The sequence below is a fragment of the Octopus sinensis genome, linkage group LG3 (genome assembly GCF_006345805.1).
Source record: "Octopus sinensis linkage group LG3, ASM634580v1, whole genome shotgun sequence".
Taxonomy (NCBI): domain Eukaryota; kingdom Metazoa; phylum Mollusca; class Cephalopoda; order Octopoda; family Octopodidae; genus Octopus; species Octopus sinensis.
In genome coordinates this window covers 103,894,708-103,914,719 of record NC_042999.1, presented here as the reverse complement: position 1 = coordinate 103,914,719, position 20,012 = coordinate 103,894,708, and the positions used below count along the sequence as shown (strand labels likewise).

General features: G+C 35.7%; 1 protein-coding gene across 1 annotated transcript in view; it reads left to right on the top strand.

Annotated features, from left to right (window-relative positions):
• Window positions 1-20,012, top strand: part of LOC115209060 (sporulation-specific protein 15) — a 327,011-nt gene that overhangs the window by 265,338 nt on the left and 41,661 nt on the right. Inside the window, exons 13-16 of the mRNA XM_029777134.2 lie at window positions 1,311-1,445; window positions 5,880-5,947; window positions 14,758-14,858; window positions 16,221-16,296. Coding sequence (XP_029632994.2) covers window positions 1,311-1,445; window positions 5,880-5,947; window positions 14,758-14,858; window positions 16,221-16,296 — 380 coding nt within the window. The remainder of the gene's footprint in view (window positions 1-1,310; window positions 1,446-5,879; window positions 5,948-14,757; window positions 14,859-16,220; window positions 16,297-20,012) is intronic.

The window sequence follows — 20,012 nt, the reverse complement described above, 5'->3', positions numbered from 1 at the left end:
CCTGGAATTACCATGTTAATGATAAGGCTTGAATTCTGTGATGGAGAAATTATCTTAGGAAAAATATACATTTATGCATACACATAAGTGTGTGTGTGTGTGTGTGTGTGTGGCTGACTGCTACTCCCCCAGCAGTTTACAACATGTTGGAATACTTACATCCTCACAACTTAGTGATTCAGCAAAAGAGACTGATAGAATGAATAAGTAGTAGACTTTAGGAGTGAATATTCTGAGTGTGCTAGGTATGAGCTCCACACCCATTGAAAATGGAAAATTCATTATAAATATTAACTTTAATCACAAATCTTAATGGAAAACTTTTGTCATACCCCTGCTTGAAATTTGGTGGCATTGGGTGTGGCAGCACACTCAGCACAACAATCACCATATGCCACTGGTAGATTTGCATAAATATGTACCAGGGTTATGCTTAGCTAAACCTTCCAAGGTGGTACCCCAGCATGGTCACAGTCCAATGATTGAAATAAGTAAATGATAAAATATATAACACACACACACTCACACACCTCCCTTTTTTTATAGAATTTTAAAAAATCTATAGTAGGAACATTTGGTTACTAAATGTACGAATAGTCTCACTTATTTGAAGTTTTGCAGCTCACTATATTATTCATATGAGATCTTACATTATGAGTATTTAGTGCTCAGAGCACTCCCACAAGGTACTTTTCTTTAGTTCCATTATTAAAAGATGTCAAACCATGCATCTATGAAAATTCAAATAAAAAGACCCCAAAAACCCCAATATTCAAGACTTCAATTTTTTGTTTAATTGTTGTCTAGCAGACTAGCAATCAAAAATATTCCAACTAAGACCATCTCATATTTTTTCAGAAATAGTGTATCTTGGACTACATTATGCAGTGTGTCTTTTCCTTTTTTCTAAGATAGTTGGGTTGAAGAAGATTTGGACTATTATTGCTAGCAATTGCATAAATGATTAATCCTGCATTATCTTGTAGCTTTCAGATTTTGATGATGTGATTGCTTAGTTTTAGAATGATGTTGTAGGGTAGGTGTGAGAGACCAGATCTGGTCAGTTTGAACATAAAACAAGTAGAAAATTTTGGCCAGATATAGCCATTTTAAATGATAAAGGGTTTAAATGTTGATGACAGTGATGAAGAAATTAATGATTTGAGGTGGCAGCCATTTCTCACAGATCAAATAATCAATGTAGAAAATCCTTTTTCTGTTGAATTTGTGATTTCCAGAAATTTCCATTCCCTTCAGCAGAAATTCAATCACACATGTCACACTCAAAGTTTTTCTCTTGAAATTTTCAGACAAATCGGGAGATCAAGTGTAGCCAGAGAGACCTTGCCAAAATGGAGCAGGACTTAGATCATGCTAACCAAGTGAACCAAGAGCTCAAAGTGGCCAATGAAGTCCTCACAGATAAAATTAACTCATCTCAAAATGTAAGTCTTTTATTTATATAGTTCTTAAAACTCTGTATTGCACCTTACCTGTTATTTGGTTTCTATATTTTACTATTTGATATGTTTGTATGAGCTGTTGTTTTTGTTGTTATGTTGTTGTCTCAAATCGGTTTATACTGAATAAATTCATGATAAAAGGCGTTCTAACTATAACCAGGAGTGGCTGTGTGGTAAGTAGCTTGCTTACCAACCACATGGTTCTGGGTTCATTCCCACTGCATAGCACCTTGGGCAAGTGTTTTTACTATAGCCTCGGGCCGACCAAAGCCTTTGAGTGGATTTGGTAGACGGAAACTGAAAGAAGCCTGTTGTATATATGTGTATGTATGTGTTTGTGCCCCCCCCCCCATATCGCTTGACAACTGATGGTGGTGTGTTTACATCCCTGTAACTTAGCGGTTCGGCAAGAGAGACCAATAGAATAAGTACTAGGCTTACAAAGAATATGTCCTGGGGTCAATTTGCTCGACTAAAACCAGTGCTCCAGCATGGCCACAGTCAAATGATTGAAACAAAAGGCCAAAAGAGTATCCAATCTATTTCTTATGTACAATGTTTACAGGACTGCATCATCCAATGTATCCTCCTTTCTTTTATTAAAATAGTAGGATGTGATTTGAGAGAGTTTGGTTGCTATTTCTAGCATTTCAGGTGACTGCATAGGAATTTCCTCAGCATATATTGTTTGTATGACTTGTTTGATAACCCCAGTCAATCCTAATCAAAGGTCCTTTTGATCAAATGAATTCGTGCTTTGATCACCCTATCTATCATTTTAGCTGCATTTAGGATTACAGTATTTCTTGTTCTTTTGTGCCATTTAACTGATATTTCTAGCAAGTCAAGAAGCCACTAAAATGCTCTGTGCATCCTTGATTTATGATACATACATACATATTGCATGTATGAAGAATATTTGTATACGAGTATTTAATAAATTTGTCCTTGATTTATGAGACCAAACTTTTTGTAGAAGAAATGTTTCTATCACACAATACTGCCCCCTACCCCTGAAGGGAATTGGCCTGCAAGAGCCCTGTGCTGGTGCCATGTAAAAAGCTCTCAATGCCAGCACCATGTTATACCACCTGTACTGGTGCCATGTAAAAGGCACCCAGCACACTCTGTAAAATGGTTGGCATTGGGAAGAGCATCCAACTTTTGAAACCAAGCCAAATCAGATTCAAACTTGGTGCCAGCTCTGGTCAACCTGTCTAACCCATGCCAGTATGGAAAATGAATGCTAACTGATGATGATGCTGACGCATGGGCACATGTGCGTGTGTGCGCACACACACACACACACACATTCTCTCCCTCTCTCTTTCTCTCTCTCTAATAAAATAAAGATAATAAAAAGAAAAAAAATGATGCACAAAACGTTTTAGAATGGTTTTCTATTTCTTAACTCTTTTGATAACCCACTTGAAACTATATCTACTTCTGTAATAATAAACTTCTTTAAAGTGTTTTTTTATTTTCAATACAGCCTCCCCTCATAATTTCTTGTGAGAATCTTCTAAGTTATGTTCCAAACACCAATTTAATAATGATAAGATTGGTTACTTCACTAAATCCTTCCAATTTCTTCATTATTGTCAAAATTAACTGAAACTCATTAAAACTCATTGAGAGCTTATGTTTTTCATTAGAAATCAGGTTATGAAAAGGTTAACATTAATTTCCTCATTTACTCTAGAGTTATTAAAAAAATATGCCATTTACATTTTTACACCATATATATATATATGTGTGTGTGTGTGGTGTGTGTATACACACACACACCACACACACACACAAACATATATCCACCCATGCCAGCATGGAAGGCAGATGTTGGCATACCTCGATTTATGTTGGTAATTGATTCCAAGACAAGTGATATAACTTGAAACATTGAAGTAACATGAAAAAAACATTTCAAAAAAAAAAAATTCTTAGCTTATATCTGGTTTGTACATATTTTCAATTTATTTCATTTGATTTTTCCACTTCAGTGTTGGCGTTTAGGTGTTTCTTTTTTATTAAAAGTTTTTTATGCTTTTAAATATGTTAGCTGAGGCCAATGTAAAATCAGATAAATTGACTATAGTTGAGGTATTCCTAAATCTCTCTATATATACATGCATGCACACATGCGTGCGCGCACGCACACGCACACACACACACACACACACACACACACACACACACACACACACACACACACACACAAGTGGGTGCTGAAAAGTTTCTGGCTTTAAGGGTATTATGAAAGGTGTGGTTGTAGGCCCAATCTTCCAAGTTCTTTTACAGTGCTTAGAAAAATTGAAGGGTTGCAGCAATAAGCGTATGAATCTGAAAGGGGAATATGTTGAATTAAATCATAATTAACTGATCATCGTGTATTTTCTTACCCTCCTCATATATATATATATATATATATATATATATATATATATAATATTGTCGCCTCGACTGGCTTCCGTGCAGGTGGCATGTAAAATGCACCAATCCGACCGTGGCCGATGCCAGCCTTGCCTGGAATCAGTGCAGGTGGCACGTAAAAAGCACCCACTACACTCACGGAGTGGTTGGCGTTAGGAAGGGCATCCAGCTGTAGAAACATTGCCAGATAAGACTGGAGCCTGGTGCAGCCTTTTGGCTTCCCAGATCCCCGGCCGAACCGTCCAACCCATGCTAGCATGGAGAACGGACGTTAAACGATGATGATGATGATGATGATATATATATATATATATTATATATATATATATATATATATATATATGCAAATGCTATTTAAATATCTAAAGTTTGCAAACTCAATCTATACACTATATATCGATATACACACTATCATCAACGTCATCATTAAACGATGATGATGATAGTGTGTGTGTGTGTGTGTATATATATATATATGTATATAGTGTATAGATGAGTTTGCAAACTTTAGGTGTATGAATAGCACTTGCAGAAAAACTGGAATTATATAAAGTGATGTAATTTTGTATGACCAACTTCCTTAAAAAAGGAAAAGATTAAAGCCCCAATACAATGTTTATCATTACAGCTAGAGTTTTGAACTCATAACCAAGGATGGAGGTTCAGTGTATAGACCAAACATAAAATTTTCTCATTACAGTTCATTCTTTTAGATGCTTCCCTGCGACTTATTTAACTAATAATCTAGAAAAACCCATTACAAATATCATTTTCACTTCTACTTGTTGTATAACTCTTAAATTACTCAGTCAGATGTAATGTTTATTGATTCATATTGTTTTAAATATAACCTGCATTATCTTGTAGCTTCAATGCATGGCTGTGTGGTAAGAAGCTTGCTTACCAACCACATTGTTCCAGGTACAGTCCCTGTGCATAGTACCTTGGTCAAGTGTTTTCTATAGCCTCAGACATACCAAAACCTTGTGCGTGGATTTGGCAGATAGAAACTGAAAGAAGCCTGTTATATATGTATATATGTGTGTGTATGTGTGCATCTGTGTTTGTCCTCCTAGCATCTCTGGCCACTGATGTTGGTGTGTTTATGTCCCTGTAACTTAGTGGTTTGGCAGTAGAAACTGATAGAATAAGTACGAGGCTTACAAAGACTAAAAAATCCTTAAAGGCAGTGCTTCACCATGACTGCAGTCAAATGGCTGAAACAATTAAAAAGATGAAAGCATAAAAGAATTACAATGATGTGATTGTTTATTTTTAGCTTGACAATGCAGGATAGGTGTGAGAGATCTAACCTGGCTGGTTTGAACATAAAATAAAGCAAATTATAATTATAGACCTTCCAACTGTGACCATTCCATATTTTTTTCTGACATGATGCATCTTTGTCTATATTGTTTTATATATCTTTCTCTGTTTAACACGATAGGGTGAGCATATCGATCAACTTAAATGCACCCCCGCTGACTCAAATTCTCATTCATTCATATACCTCTACTTTAACTCTTCAGCATTTAAACCAGCCCTGTTCAGCCCAAACATGCTACCTGCCTTGTGTTCAAACTGACCAAACCCAGCTTCTCATACCTGCCCTACAATATCATACTAAAAATTAACTATTATACCATCAGAATCTCAAAAGCTATGAGATTATGCATGATTAATTTAAAAGAATGTAAATAGATATGCATTGCATTTAACAGAGTAATCTTAATGCTAAAGGGTTAAATCTAATGCTTTTAAGATGCTATATGTTGTTGCTAGACCTGTTAGAAATACCAGATAAACTTCCTTTGTATCACATACTACTGTCTTAAGAAAAAAAAAATGGATATTTAAAACAATGTAATCGTCAAGGTACAAAGTGCTGAAATGACCGTGACTAGAATACCTTTGACAATTGATCTGCTTATTCCCATTGGCTACAGTGACATCTGATGATTTATATATATATATATTCTTTTGCAGGAGAACCAGGAATTAAAGGAAGCACTTACAGAATCAAGTAAAATGGTTTCTGCAGAAGATCATGACGGGTAAGTTGAAAGTGGTATGCATTTCCTAATTGATGTCCAACCCATGCTAGCATGGAAAATGGACCTTAAATGATGATGATGCCGATGATAATGCCTCTAGATCCAACATAGTGTGTCCCTGCAGAATGTTTGAAGATAATTTCTCATTGTAGTGTTGTTTATGTTTAACCATTTCGGGACTATATTTCAAACAGGAATATACATCTTTGTGTTTTATAAGTATTCAAGAATTAACAGAAAAATTTTGCAAAATAACTAGCTTTCAATTTTATATTAAATTTTTATCCGGGTACGTGTGTGTGTGTGTGTGTGTGTGTGTACATAAAATATGAGGGGTTTAGTTCACTGATGATCTAAATGAATAGGTACGCTGAGTAAGTGCTGTAATTGGTCATTATTAGGCTCCAGCTAGGGATCCATATTTGGCTTCTGAGTTAGCAGGTATATATTATATTCCACTAATATATATATATTTATTTATATATATATAGTTAATCCAAACAAGAAAACACAGAAAAAAACACAGCAACGCGAGGACGTGGAACAATTAAAGTATTATTGACGCTCAGGAAAGAAGGGAAGGAGGGGTTTAACGTTTCGAGCGGAGCTCTTCGTCAGAAACAAGGAGAAGGAAAGATCCCAAGAGGGGAAGACAGAGGAAAAAATATTTTTGCTGGTGGTGCTCAAGAGATCACATGTGTGTATATATATATATATATATATATATATATATACACACACACACATGTGTGTGTATATATATATATATATACACACATGTATGTATGTATGTCAAAGTCAAACAAGAAAAAGAGAACTCAAAACATGAATGTAATATATATATATATCATCATATATATATTGATATTTATCAGAAGCAACAGAGTGGCTCAGGGGCTGAGAGTTTCATGTGTTAGCACTTATCAAACTTGTTTAGGGGGGTTTAAACTTATGTACCAGTGATAATAGTATTTCCTTGAATATTTCTGGAACAAATTATAAAAGCAATTATAATGTCACATAAATAATTCATATTTTTCAAATATAGGTTGATAAGTGCTAACACACAAAACTCTTGGCCCTTGTGTTATACTGTTGCTTCTGCTAAATGATAATTACACACACACACACACACACACACACACACATATATATATATATATATATATATATATATATACATACATATGATACTTTGAAGAACTAGTGGCATCTGTTTGACCAGTTCTTGATTACAGTTATTGCTGCATTAAGTATATCAGAGGAAAAATTCTTCTGTTATTCAGCCTTATTTTACTGTTTTCAGTTGCAGGATTTCAGCTGTTGAGATCCTTTAGACATACCAATGGGAGGAATTCATCTCGGTCAATAATACAGTGTTGCTGCAATAAAACATTTTACAGTTTTATTATAGTCAGCTATATTACTCTGGGGTTATTGAGTGTGAGGTACCTCAGCTATGGACGCTGCATGGTACCAATAATATGTCAGGAACCTCTGATGATTTGGCTAGTATCAGGATGCCCTTTAAACTCTGTTGTCTGTATTCCTATTTAAATTCATCTCAGTTTTCAAAAGCTATCATCTTCATGCTATCATGGGTAATTGAATAATAATAAAACAGTTAAAATAAGTTGCTGCATACTCACACACACACGCTTATAGAAATAGACATTCATTTAGACATACAAAATGAACAGGGAAATATCTAATTCAAATTATTTTCCTGTCACTTTTTATCAGACTATACATGCATACGTACATAGAAAGAGAAAGAGGTATGTGTGTGTATGTATAAAGTTTTATGTTTGTAGGTTAATTTTATTTACTTGTCTTTCTTGGTCACAACAATATTTTTTGAATCACGTCACAGTAACCTTCTCAACATATGAAAACAAACAAAGCACAATAGTTGAAAACTAAATTTGAAAAGTATACTTCAGATTGTAATTGTCATCAACATCAAATTAGGTCCATGTGTGGCTGTATGGTTAAGAAGTTTGCTTAAAAGCCATGTGGTTTTGAGGTTTGGCTTTGCTGTGTGGAATCATGGGTATGTGTTTTCCATGATAGCCCTGGGCTGACCAATGCCATGCAAGGGGAATTTGGTGGACAGAAACTGTAGAAAGCCACACGTGGTATGTATGTTTATATTCCATGCTGTCACCACTTGAATGAAGCAGCATTGAGACTGACATTCCTTATTGATATTGTGACCAGTGCTCTCTGCTTTTGAAAACCTGTGGAATAAATGAACCCGTTATCTGGAAAATTGGTCAGGGTTGGTGAAAGCAAGGGCATCTGGCTGTAAAATCTTGCCTCAAGTAACTGACTGTCTAAACTTATTTTAGTATAGAAAAACAGATGTTTAACTAATGATGAAATTTAAATAAGCACTTAATTTAAATGTTATAATTTAAATTCAAAATTGGGGCTTTAATGAACTTCGAATTTTGTCCTCAAATTCTTTTCAGGGTTTTGATTTTAATTTATGAAAGTTATAGCAAATTTATCAGTTTAAAATTTTTAATACAAAAAAAAAAATTCATACTAGGACAGTAGGTAATAAGGAAAATAATGATGTTGAACAACCATCTCTGAATAAAAAAATTACAATAAAAAGAACAAACATTGTGTGTGTGTGTGTGTGTGTGCATGTGCACATGCGGGTTTGTATGGAAACAAACACACACATGCATACTCACACCCTCCTTGCTCATTAAAATTCACAGTTTAAAAACTTTTTTTAAATATGTTATTCTTGGTTTTCTATGATCTTGTAGAACAAGTCTTAAGAAATGGCAATTGAGAATTAGATATATTTCTCTTCCTTTTTGTAGTATTGTTCTTTTTTTTTTTATTCTACTTATTTCTTAGTTAATATGTTAGATTTGGGATATGAATGAAGAATTCCTCTAAGATTTGTCAATATTTGTTCAGATGGCCAATTGTGATTATCAGCGGTTGTTAAAGAAAGATACATCGCAATGGTTCTGGTGTGTGTTTAGCCAAAACTTGTTCAATATGATGCAGCTGTTGTTACTCTGGTAGAGTTTCTACATGCTTTTAATCAGTTATGAATAGTATTTGCAGATGGAGCCACATATTTGTATACAATGACTATCACAGTCAAGCACATGTGTGTATATGTTATGAATATTTGTTTACATCTATATCTTCATATACATGTATGTATATATATGCATGTGTGTGTGCATATATAGTTTATGTATGTATGTATGTATCTGCATGTGTAATATATATATATATATATATATATATATATATATATATATATAAATAAATAAATAAATAAACTGATGGGACCAGGGAAGGTCAAAATCACGCGATTTGTGTGTGTGTATATATATATATATATATGTATGTATGTATGTATTCCATATATGAAGAAAATTTGTATGCGAGTATTTAATAAATTCCATGTGTATGTCAACAGATTTAGTGTTACTGTGAAGGAATGTCTAGGTTAACAACTGCTGTGTGTCTAATGCATCTCCTAATCTTGATTAAATACTGCCGAGGTTAACTGTGCTTTTCATCCAGCTTGGTGTCAATGAAATAAGTACCAGTAGTTACATATTAGAATTTATTTAATTCAGTGTCCCACTCCCTCAGAAATTGCGATTTTTTTTGATCATCATCATTGTCATCATCATCGTCATCAAGATTATTTATTGCAATTTCAACAGTTTCATGTGTGTTTCGAGAGATTTGGTAGAGTTGTTATAGTGGTGAGTTGAATGACTCATGTTGTTTGTTCTGACACTTCTCCCAGAGTTCAAACCCGGCTGTAGTCAGCTTTACCCTTCATCCTTTTTGGGACGTTAAAAAAGAAGCAATCTAGAGAAATTGATTGGTAGAAGTGTTAGAGCAGTGGGCAAGATAATTTTCTGTATCTGTTGCAGCTATCTGCATCCCAGAAGGGCGATACTGGCACCAAGCTGTATTGGGTCTGATGTAGTAGTTTTTATCCTTGGATAACATGGGTGGCTTGAATGCAAAATACCTTGCCTGGGCCTGTGCATATAAAGGCTGATGCACGGTCAATCCTAGCCAAAGGCGACTGTGTATGCATGTGTGTTCTTGGTAGGTACAGGCATGGCAGTGTGTCTAACCCTTTAGTATTCAGATTACTCTGTCAACTATAATGCTTATTTATTTGCATTATTTTAAATTAATCATACGTTATCTCATAGCTTTGTGACTTCCATGATGTGATTATTTATTTTAGAATGACATGATAGGGTAAGTGTGAAAGGCCAAATCTGGCTAGTTTGAACATAAAACAGGTAGAATATTCAACCTGGATATAACTGGTTTAAATGCTTAAGGGTTAAGAGACTTGCTTCAAGAGGTTTGTTTTCTGGTCCAGTCCTATAGCAAGACACTTGAGCAAGTGTCCTCTTTCATAGCTCCAGGCCAACTAAAACCTTGTGAGTAGATTTAATAGACAGAAGCTGAAAGAAACCAGTTGTGTGTGTTACATACATGCATGCATTCATGTCTTCTTGTCTTGACACTGCACACTAATTGTAAACAAACTTCACTGACATAGGGGAAGAGCATCCAACTACAGAAAATATGCCTCAGTGAAATTCATTTGATTGAAGCAAACATGGCAAAGTAGACATCAAAATGATGAGTTTGCTCTCCTTGTTGTTTAGGCTGATAACACTTGATCAAACGGGCCTATAATTAAAGCCATTCTATTCACCAGCATCCTATAGACTTCACATTGTAATATCCAATATGTATAATTCAAGAGATTTAGCTACTATTTTTAGCAGGTCATGTGACTAGTTAGAGGCCTTGTTAGATTATGTTTGTCATTTTTGTTGTTTAATCCCACTCAACCCTGACTGAGCTGAGCTATGATGAAAAGCATACCAACTATGACCATCCTGTCTTTTATCTTTGGCTGCTATTTCTATCTGTTTGAGCAACTACATAAAGGCTTCCCCCCAACTAGCTGGTTGTTTAATTTCAGATTGGCTTTTGCTGAGCACAGTTATGAGAGAAGTGTTTAGTTATGACTACCCCTGCCTTTTTTCTTAAGTTGGTAGGGTGTGATTAGCATGTAAAGCAACTATGTCAAGAGGCTCCCTTATTTGCATGGTGTCAGTTAAGAACTGGTCTTTTATTGCACTTGTACATTGACAAATTTACTAGGAAAACATGCACAGCTACTCTACTCTCTGATGAATTCCACAGGAATGCAACAGTATCAGAGTTGTGTGAATCACTTGTGAAATAATTGTGTGTGTGTTTGCACTTCTGTCTGTGTGTGTAAGTGTGTGTGCACGCACATACATGCGTGTGTGTATGTGTGAGTGAGTTTGTGTGTATATTTATAATTTATCTTGCACTTGTTTCAGTCATTGAAATGCAGTCATGCTGGAACACCACCTTCAAGAGTTTCAGTTTAACAAATCAACTCCAGTACTTACGTTTTTATTAAGTCTTGTACTTGTTCCTATCAGTCTCTCTTTGTCAAACCACTAAGTTGTGGGGACATAACCCAACACTAGGTGGGCTGGCAAACAGACACAAAGACACACACAGACATAGATATAGCAGGCTTTCATAGAGTTTCTATCTACCAAATCCATTCACTTCTTGTTTCCCAGCTATATTTTTCACCCAATATAATGCCCATATACTTCAAATTACTTTTAAAAATAACCAATAGATTTAATTGGTTCACTAAAACAACTTTTTTATTAATAGCTTGGTATTTTGAGTGCCAACTTAATAAGATGGATTCTTTAAAGCAGCCAATGTGGCTGAGCTTCTTTCGAGTGTTGGGCCTCACAGAGGCAATGACTGAGACCTTTGGCATTATATCATGCTTGAGAAGAAGACTCATCAAGCCAGGCAAAATCGCAGTTGTGGCAGATGCTGTTGTCACAGAAATGGTACCCATGGCGGTGGTACATAAAAGCACCCGTTACACTCTTGGAGTGGTTGGTGTTAGGAAGGGCATCCAGCTGTAGAAAACCATGCCATTCAGACTGGAGTCATGAGCAGCTGATTAGATTGTCTGGTACTTAATGTATCGATCCCAAAAGGATGAAAGGCAAAGTTGACCTCTCCGGAATTTGAACTCAGAATGTGGCTACAGACGAAATATCGCTAAGCATTTCACCTGGCATGCTAACAAATCTGCCAGCTCGCTGCCTTTGTACAATGATTGTCACTGTCATACAAGCAGTGTTTATTTATTTCTAATATGCTTTAAAAAGATAAAGAAATATTACCTTGCTTGGAAACAGTTGAGGCTTGGTGACGGGAAGAGCCGAAGAGCATCTAGCTGTAGAAAATTTGCTCCAATAAGCATCTTCTGACCCATGCAATCAGGGAAAAGTGGACATTAAAACGATGATGATAATAATGTTGCAGATAAAATGATATATTGAGCTCTATATAAAATTTCAATTCTGTACTTTATAAGTATTTTTAATCCTTTATTGGTCATTCACTGAACTATGGTCATACTGAAGCTTCACCTTCTAGTCTATAGTTGATTGCATAGATCCAAGGACTTATGTCAAACTTTGAAAAAAAAAATAGAGCAATGAAAGTGGAATTTAATCGTGATATGTAATTAATTGGGTGTGCCATTTAACAATAAGTTTTGGAATTTTAGTTATTTTATTTTCCAGCTACTTATAAGTCACCAGAAACTTAAATAAGTCAAATATCAAGTTATCTGATCAATATTTAGGTTCCTGATAGAGAGAGGGTTGAAGTTTTGATTTTCCTGTTTTATCAGGTTTTTAAAAACTTTTTTGATCTATAACTTTTATTATTTTTTTTATTCTGTTGCATTTTGTGCAGAAGGAAAATACCTTTCATGTATTGTAAATTGCTTATAAAAGTTTTTTTTTTAAAAGAATTACCATGAAATTTTTCATAAATATGAACTAGATTTTACCTTCATCAAGGCCTAGATCAAATTTTTCGGCTATGGCCTATAAAATCAAAATAATATATTCTGTTTTTAATAAGTGGGAACAATCTTAATGCCACAAAATATCCAATTGCTACTACAACACATACTAGTCTTTATATGCAATACTAGGTATGATTTCATTTCATTTGTTTTTTCACTTAATTGAAAAAAAATATCAAATGCTTGATTTTCAGGAGGTATTCTATGAAATACTTTGATACACCCACTGTTTCAAATCCTATGAACCAAAGGAGTTTTCTTTTAAGTCATTCCTCAAGATGCTTACAGATATTATTGTGTTGTCATGGACTTGTAAACTAAACTCATAATTTTTTTTTTCTGTGTGGCATTCCTGCAATGATTCATGTATTTCTCTTGCCTGTATAGTATCACTTGCATTTTTAGCCATAAATTTTCCCCCAAATATACTTCCTTTTGCTTTGGGCAACCATGAGACAATCACAGTCAGTTTTTCTGTTGGTTTTGGTTTTCACTTTGAATCTTGTATGAGATTTGTGTCCCAATGTATGACTGAAAGTGGTGAACTATCAAAAGCTATCATTAATATCTTTGAAACCCCACTTCTTGTTTTTTTTTTTTTTCAACTTTCTTAGAAGTGCCATATGGAAAAGGGGAAAAATTCAAATATTCAACCTTTTTTCTAACCGAAATATTTAAGGTTCCTCATAGACTTATCCAAATGTGTTAGTAATTTAGATAAGTTGGATGGGCAAAATGAAGGAATTTTTATTAAAGTTGAATTGTCAAAATGTCTATCTGTTTTCATTTACTTTACACTATTGATAATTTTTTTTTTTTGTACTTTTGTGTTTTATGAAATCAGTTTTTATCCATTCTGTCCAAACACATTTTATTTGCATCTATTTGGTTCACCAAAAATTGCAGATCACAAGATTTTCCAAATTATTCTTGGTTGTGACCTTTCCTATTTGTCTAATTGCATGATCTGCAATCATATTAACCCTTTAGCATTTAAACCGGCCATATCCGGCCAAAAGTATTCTGCCTGTTTTATGTTCGAACTAGCCAGATCTGGCCTCTCACACCAACCCTAAAATATCATCTTAAAAATTAACAGCTACCTCATCAAAATCTCATAGCACCAAGATAAGGCATGATTAGTTCAAAACAGTGTGGATGAAAAAGCATTAATTTTGGCAGAATAATGTGAACACTAAAGGGTTAAACAAGTTATCAAGTTTATCTTTCAAATTTATCAGCTGCTCATTGAAAGAAAGCCATCATGTCCTTCTCAAACATGTGTGTACCATATTTCCTAGTATACATGTCTAATTTTTCAAATTTCCCTGTGAAATACAGCAGGACTTGGAAAGACCAATGAGCTTTGAATCATCATCATCATCATCGTTTAATGTCCGCTTTCCGTACTAGCATGGGTTGGATGATTTGGCTGAGGACTGGCGAACCAGATTGTTGCACCAGGCTCCAATTTTGATCTGGTTGAGTTTCTACAGCTGGATGCCCTTCCTAACGCCAACCACTCCGAGAGTGTAATGGGTGCTTTTACGTGCCACCGGCACGAGGGCCAGTCAGACAGTACTGTCAATGGCCACACCCAAATGGTGTTTTTTTTACGTGCCACCGGCACAGGTGCTAGTAAGGCAACGCTGGTAACGATCACGCTTTTTATGTGCCACCAGCACGGACACCAGTTAGCCGCTCTGGCAACGATCACCATGTTTCCATTATATGCTTACACTATATACATCGACTTATGTACCAGAAAATATGTTGTGTTTTGATAATTGATGCACTGTAGCTGCTCTAAACATTCACTGACATTGAATATTTGCAGGTTAAATGTTTCTCATAAAGACTTACTAGTAGAATACAAACAACTGAAGGAAGCTTATCTTCGTCTTGTGGACAAGGAAGAATCTTCTCAGAATGTAAATGGTAAATAACATTTCTTCTATAAAAATGTTCTGTCTCTTATTCATTCTTCTGTTAATGTTGTAGAACTTTTCTTCTATTTGCACTTCTTGTTATTTAACCCAATTCAGCCCTGATTGAACAGCCTAGTGAATCTAAAGCATTCCAGCCATGGCCATTCGATCTTTTCCTAATTATACTATTTTCAAGACCACATCTAATACACCCTTTCCCACTTTAAGACAGCATGTACAATTTTTGCATAGTGAGCTTCCAAATATCCCGACTTCATTCTGTAAACTAGTCAGCTGTGACAAGTGTTGTTACAGCCATTTCCTTCAATTTGGAATAAAAGAAGTTGGCAGATCAGCTTATTAGATGTATACTAATGATATACTTAAATTACAATAATTTCGAACAGTTAAAACTGTTTCTCCTGGGAAAAAAAAAAGGGTAAAATGTACTAAAAATTATTGCATCTTGTTTTTACAGTTGAACACATTCTTGATGTTATGAATTAACTGAAGTTTCTTTAATGTAAATGATAATTGATATTGTGGTCACCAGTGTGAGAATGAAAAGATCTAAACCTCATATTCGTTGTTGGGGCAAAAAAAAAATGTCTAATATAGTTTTCACATGTTCTTATCTTCCAAGCAAGGTAATATTTTCCTATGGTTAGGTATGTTCTTCATAGAAGACTGAAAATGAAAAACTTGCTTATATAATGGTGATGATCATCTACAACCATCACATATGTCTTGACAGGAATACATACAAATATATATATATATATATATATGTATATATATGTATATTCACATACATATATATGATCGGCTTCTTTCAGTTTTCACCCGCAAAATTCACTCATAAAGCTTTGGTTAATCTCCATGCTGGAGCCAGTTTTGTTTATTAGTCATTGTTATTCTAAAAATATACAACAGGAGTGGCACCTTGGGCAAGTATCCTACTATAGCTTTGGGCCGACCAAAGCCTTGTGAGTGGATTTAGGAGACGGAAACTGAAAGAAGCCTGTCGTATATACATATATATATGTATGTTTGTGTGTCTGTTTCTTTTCCCACCATCGCTTGATAACTGATGTTTGTGTGTTTACATCCCCATAACTTAGCAGTTCAGCTAAAGGGCTCAATAGAATAAGTACTAGGCTTACAAAGGTGGTGCTCCAGCACGGCCACAGTCAAATGACTGAAACAAGTAAAAGAATTCCTTTGAAGTCTTGAAGCTGCAAAAAATAATTTTGATTAATTCAAAACAGTGTGAATCAATAAGCAAAATATTTGACTAAGAAACCTGAATGTTAAACAGCTCATCATTTGATCCATTTAATTTCACCTTTTTTGTTTTGTTTTTCCCTGATAGATTTATCGAACCAACTTGGAGACATTAATACAGAACTCGAGAGATTAAAAGTTGAGAATGAAAACCTATTATCACAGTGAGTAAGACAGCATCCATGACTTTTGGAATGAATTATCATATGATTTTGCCCAATCTTTCCTTAGAATGATCAACATTTTGGAATTCCCATTTTGCTCTTTCCTAGAGTATTACAGCTGTTTCAAAATGTACATGAACTATATTAGCCTTATAAGTCTTAGAAAACATGTAAGGATCAGAAGTGCAGCTCTGCTTTTCTCTGTCTAGTAACTGTTTCACAATTGCAAACCTTCGGCATTGTCAGTTAGTTGTACCTATATTACTGATGCTTCTGTGTATACGTCGACAGCTTTTTCACCATGTTTTTATTATTTTAAATAAAAAATGATCATTTCTCTGTTTATTTATATATATATATATATATTATATATATATATCATTATCATCATCATTTAGCGTCCGCTTTCCATGCTAGCATGGGTTGGACGGTTCAACTGGGGTCTGTGAAGCCAGAAGGCTGCATCAGGCCCAGTCTGATCTGGCAGTGTTTCTATGGCCAGATCAGACTGGGCCTGATGCAGCCTTCTGGCTTCACAGACCCCAGTTGAACCGTCCAACCCATGCTAGCATATGTGTTTCTTTAAGTATATATATCCATATATAAATATTGAGATAGAATAAACAGCATAGTCAGAATTACTGCCAACTGTTTGAATAGAGCAAGCACATGTCTATTAAATGTTAGACATAGATATCTCAAAGCTTATAAACAGAAGGTACACATGACAAAGACCAGCTGGTCCTTGGGTATCTTCAGTAGTCAATTCTGTTGCAAGCATTCAAATCTGGTCTGCCTTTCTCTCTCTCCCCTTTTCTTCCTATCTGTCTTGCAGACCTGTTGATAGGTCATGGATGTTCGCTTTCCTTCTCTAAGCAAACCATAAAACAGATACGTTTCATTACTGTTTTCTGTATTCATTTATTTCCTGTTAACATGAGTTGGCCAAGACGTCTTACAGTGGTAGCCTACTGCAATATGACCTTTCTGGTGCAATCCTTATTTGTTTCAAGTAAACTACTTTATTCTTTACTTGTTGAAACATCAAACTCTGAAACTTTTTTGCTTATGCAGGACATAAACATTGCTTTGGCTGCTAAAGTTGTGTTAATTGAAGAGAGAGAGAGAGAGAAATTCACACACTTTCTCTCTTGTTTATACGGGACATAAATATTGCCATTGCTGCTAAAGTTGTGTTAATTGGAGTGAGAGAAAGACACACACACACAGTCTGTGTGTGTGTGTGTGTTTTTAAAGTTTCCAACCATCAAATTTCACTCAATAGGTATCAGTTAGTCTGAAGCTATAGCAGAAGTTAAAGTTGCCATGAGTAGGATTGAACTCAAAACCATGTGGTTGTGAAGTGCACATCTTATCTACACAACCATATCTGTGCCCATACACAATATGTCATCATTTAATGTCTGTCTTCCATTCTGGCATGGGCTGGATTGTTTGACAGGAGCTTGTAAGCAAGAGGACCGCATCAAGCACCACTGTCTTCTTTGGCATGGATGTCCTTCCTAAGGCCAACCACTTTACAGAGTAGACTGGGTGTTTTTTATGTGGCACCAGCTCTGACAAGTCCTGCTTTGCATGGTTTTTACAGCTGGATGCCCTTCTAAATGCCAACCACTTTACAGTGTAGACTGGATGCTTTTTTTGTGGCTCCAGCATTGGCAAGGTCACCAAGTAACTTTCAAGGCAGAGATCTATTGAGAGTGGGTGATGGTGGTATTGAAACAGATGGCTGTGTACCAGGTGATGATAGGTTAGATTATGAGAGGGATGGAAACAGGTGCCTTGCTACAGAGGAAGCACATGGTTAATCCAGTCAAAGGGAGAGTGAGAATGAGAGAGAGTGTGAGTAAGAGAGAGTGAGAGAGATGGTGGTGATATACTATGGCATGCTCTTAAGGTACAGGAATGTGAATATAAATGGATGGTAGAGAATTGCTCAGGGTGCGTGAATAGGGAGATTGTGAATGCAAAAAGAGAAGGAAAGGGCAGGGATACAGTGACTGGTGAAACCCAGGTACATAGTGGGAGGCGACGAGATAGCAATGAATTGGCAGGGTGAGTAAGACAGGGTTGACTGCAGGAGTGGGAGTGCATGAAGAGTAGATGTAGTTTGGTTTATTGAGGTGGGGTGTGTAAAAAATTTAATGTTGTATGTGGGTCAAACACACAGCACTTCAAGAACTCGGTTTCACTGAGGTAGGTGGGTCTTCTCAAGAACCCCATACTGCCAGACATCTTGGTCCATTGTCATTTCCTCTGTCGGGCCCAACATCTTGAGATTGGCTTTCACTACATCATCCCATGTCTTCCTGGGTCTCTCTCTTCCACAGATGCTATCCATTTTAAATGATCAGCACATCTTTATACAACTGTCTTCATATGCACCACATATCCAAACCAACATAATCTTCTCCCTTGCATCCTCCATCTGATTGCTTTTATGCTCAACTTTTCTCTCAGGACATTTGCACTTTGCTATTCATGCACCCTGATGTTGCATATATATCAGATGATACTACCTTCATTCCTCTCTAGTTTATGCATGACTTCTACAATCAGGGTCCATGGCTTACTCTCATGGAGCATAGCTATTTGTACACAAGCATTATACAATCTACCTTTCACTCCTAAGAGGGAGGCTTTTGTTGCCAACGTAGGTAATAGCTGTCTGAACTGACTCCATCCTATTTTTTTTCTATCAACAATACTATCAGAACATTATTTACATTTGATGGATATTTGTCCTCATTTTGTTTGTTGTTAACATGATATACCCTCTAGCCTTCATCAGGTGTCTTGCGGAAATTTTGAACCTGGGTCTTCATTCCTAAGGTATTTTTCGATGTTATTATTATTATTATTATTCAAGTCACTGCCTGGAATCGAACTCGGAATCTTGGGGTTAGTAGCCCGTGCTCTTAACCACTACACCATATGCCTGTCCATGGGTATATGGCATATATGTATATATATGTTCTATCCCTGACCACCCTAACTTTGGCCCTCTCATCTGCCTCTCTGCCTTGCTTCACCAACTCTTCTCCCTCCTCCACCACCCCACCCTATGTAAACTAGCACATGTACTCAGATTTCCCTACTCCATTTTGATAACTCTGCCGAAAGAATACAAGTCCGAAGATGCTCAGATTAGAAATTTTGTTTTTTTAACCTCGTACATCTACTCTTCTATTTCTGCACAGGTCATAAACCTCTTATTAGTTCCTTTCATTATTCTATCTATTTCATTACCATGTAAACATAGTTTCATCTTCCTCGCTGTTATCTTAAGATAAACTGAAGTTCCTTCACACGCATTCCCTATTCATCACCTATTCATTTATTCAAATTTGTCACATCGTCACTTATTTCTCTAATTTTGTCACAGATTGGTTGACTGAAAATTCTAAGATTTTTCAATTCTATTTCACTATTATCAGCATTTGCTGTTTCATTAAATTATGTTACCCAAAATCCCAAAAGAATATTTTTCTCCCTCGTGTTCTGTCTCTGACCACCCTAACTCTGGCCACCTCTCTCTCAGTAGTCCTGTTTGTCTTTTCTGTTTGAAATTGATGCTTGTAATGTCCAGTGTCATATATACATACACAAAAAACAATCTTGGAGTTATCTGTTTTGGGTGTGTTATAACTAGTGGCGGCTTGTACATAAAATTAGTTGGGGTGCTGCTTCAGAAA